At 35.4% G+C, this 3,089-nt stretch overlaps 1 protein-coding gene across 1 annotated transcript; it reads right to left on the bottom strand.

Annotated features, from left to right (window-relative positions):
* Window positions 1-342: 342 nt before the first annotated feature.
* On the bottom strand, window positions 343-1,242 carry LOC129680254 (putative vomeronasal receptor-like protein 4). Its single transcript, XM_055611846.1, has one exon. The coding sequence runs from the start codon at window positions 1,240-1,242 to the stop codon at window positions 343-345; it is 900 nt and encodes a 299-aa protein (XP_055467821.1).
* Window positions 1,243-3,089: the final 1,847 nt, after the last annotated feature.

The following is a 3,089-nucleotide window of genomic DNA, read 5'->3' as shown; positions in this document are numbered from 1 at the left end:
AACCAGGATGAAGGAGAGGAGAAGGATTAAGGCACATTGCTGTGGAATGTTTTCTATTTTTTCATAAATGAAATTTAAGAAGAAATCATATAAAAATCTCACTTTTCCACTTGAACAATTGAAATTTAAAATGAATCTGTAATTTATAAAAATATTAGTTTTTGCAACAGCATGGTGCCTATACCCATCTGAATCCCCAGTTCTGGTTGATCCCTGGACCTCTTCAGACCTCTGTGCAAACCAGGAAAGCACACATGCATACATATTGGCACCAAACTCACACATACAAATGAAAATAAATGAATCATTTTTTAAAAAAGAGGAAAATGTCTCTAAAAAAATCTAGTGGCATTTTGCCTGCAAGATTTTCAGCATTCTTATTATTCTCTTATCATAACTGATTTGTATCAAAGGAGTAATTGTGGGATAGGCATTCATCACAAACTTCTGAATAGTCAAGGTGAAGGGGTCATATATCCACACAAGGAATGAGGTAGATGAGATGATGAAGTCCACCCAGTATATGATCACAAAGAAAACCACCAGCAGCAAGATGTTCTGGGTGGCCCTTTTCTCAGGGGACACTCTCAGGTGGCTGATGCTGTGAAGATGCTTGCATTGCCTCTGATGTCTGAACAGGATAATCACCATGTATGCACTTGTGGTCAGCATGACTCCTATAAGAAACACATCTCTGAAGACAGTCACTATTACTATTAATTCCTTGATTATGTAGTTCTTAGGAAATAGTGAGCAGGATTTAGTGACCTTCATCTGGTTTTTCTCACTCACATTGGTAAAACCACCAACATAGAAGATAAGTCTGCCACTGAAGGTCAAATTGAATAACCAAATAAAGAAGAAAGCATTGATCGTGTATTTTTTTAGTTTATTTTTAAATTTTGCCATCAAGGAGTTACTGGGACTGATAGTGACAGCCTGGAACACACTCAGGAGGCAGGTGATGCAGATAGAGAGGCCTCTCATCACCCTGCTTATGTAAAAAATTGTCTTACATTTGAAGTCATTTTCAATGTTCAGTGACTCAAATATGTCTGTAAGCCACATGTCCCCTCCAGTGAGGACCATTATTAGGTGAGCAAAGGACAGTTGACAGTAGGTCAGGTCCACGGGCTTAGGTCTGTGACCTACGATTATGAAAGTATAGAGAAAAAGGAGAAACATATTGGCCAGGACTCCAAGCCCAGCTTGGAAATAAAGGACACTCTTTAATGAGGACATAAGTGAGAAGTGTGTGCATCTTAAGAACACAGTGGAAAAATATTTCTTATACCTGAAAATAAAAAAGATTATACATCAAACTTGAAACTGTGTATCTATAGACAGTATGTCTATATCAACATTATGTTTTCCCTACTAATTCTTGATTAACGGTCTCTTTAACTTTTGATGTTCTAGACTGTACATCATAGCTTACATTTCTATATATCTTTCATGTATCTCCTGTATAAATAGCATATAATAGCTAATAAATGCATTCCCATTCTATAGAAAAGTTATACTTTATGGAACCTGAGTCTCATGCCTTAGAAAACTAATCCTATTGATTTTAATAATAATAATAATAATAATTTTAATAATTATTATTTTAATAATTGATTTTAATAATCTAATAGAGGAATGGATTCGTCCTAATCACCAGAGCCAAACATCTGATTCTCTCACCAACACTGGTACACAGTGATGTTTGATGTTCTTTTTTTTTTTCTTTAAGTTTCAAGATATGGGCTGGAGAGATGGATCACTCCTTAAGAGTACATTTATATCTTGCAGAGTAGATTCCCAGCAATGTCATGATGGCTCAAAACTACCTGTAACTCTTTCTCTGGGAAATCCATTGCCTTCTCTGATGTGCCACGCTAGTGGGTACAGAGACATACATAAAAGTAAAACCTTCATATAGGTAAAACAAAAGAAATAAATATTAAATAAATAAAAGCTTTCTGATAATAATTAATTCAAGCCTTGGTCTCCAGATTAAAAGAATAGTAGCATTATTCTCATTTTAAAGTTGGAAATGCACAAACCATATATATATATAATAATTTTTATTAATTATACATCTATAATTTATTAATATATCACAAGCAATATTAACATAAAGAGATAATAATATAAGGAAAAGATAACAATCTAAAATATATTTTTCTTTTTTTAATTTATTTATTTATTAAATTATTCACTTTGTATCCTGGCTGTAGCTCCCTCCCTTGTCTCCTAGTCCCACCCACCCTCCATCTTCTCCTCCTGAGCCCCTTCCCTAGACTGCTGATAGGGAAGGCCCTCCTCCATTTCTATCTGATCCTAGCCTATTAGGTCTCACCAGGACTGGCTACATCATCTTGCTCTGTGGCCTGGCATGGCTGCACCATCCCCTGAGGAAGATGATCCATAAAATTCTACCAGAGAAATCCTTCAACTGATAAACACCTTCAACAAAGTGGCTGGATATAAAATTAACTCTAAAGAATCTGAAGCCCTCCTGTATACAAAAGACAAACAGCCTGAGAAAGAAATTAGGGAAACTACATCATTCACAATAGCCACAAATAATATGAAGTACCTTGATGTGACTCTAACAATGCAAGTGACAAACTTGTATGAAAAGAAAAAACTTCAAGTCTCTGAAGAAAGAAATTGAAGAAGATATCAGAAGATGGAAAGATCTCCCATGCTCATAGATTGGTAGGATTAACATAGTGAAAATGGTTATCCTGCCAAAAGCAATCTACAGATTCGATGCAATTCCCATCAAATTACCAACACAATTCTTTACAGCACTTGATAGAACAATTCTCAACTTCATATGAAAAAAAAACATAAAGACTCAGCATTGCCAACACAATCTTGTTCAACAACAAATCATCTGGAGGTATCTCCATCCATGATCTCAAGCTGACATATAGTAATAAAAACAGCATGGTACTGGCATAGAAACAGAGTGGTGGATCAGTGGAATCGCATAGAAGACACAGAAATAAACCCACACACTAAGGATAATTGATTTTTGACAAAGAAGCGAAAACCATACAATGGGAAAAAGACAGCATCTTCAACAAATGGTGCTG

The sequence above is a fragment of the Psammomys obesus genome, unplaced genomic scaffold, assembly GCF_907164565.1.
Source record: "Psammomys obesus unplaced genomic scaffold, mPsaObe1.curated_primary_1811, whole genome shotgun sequence".
Lineage (NCBI taxonomy): Eukaryota > Metazoa > Chordata > Mammalia > Rodentia > Muridae > Psammomys > Psammomys obesus.
The sequence above is the reverse complement of the archived record's forward strand: the minus strand, read 5'-3'. Positions and strand labels throughout refer to the sequence as shown.

What these genes read in the sequence shown, in the direction of transcription:
- LOC129680254 (XM_055611846.1), bottom strand. Translation starts at nt 1,242, where the DNA reads ATGTCCTCATTAAAGAGTGTCCTTTATTTCCAAGCTGGGCTTGGAGTC.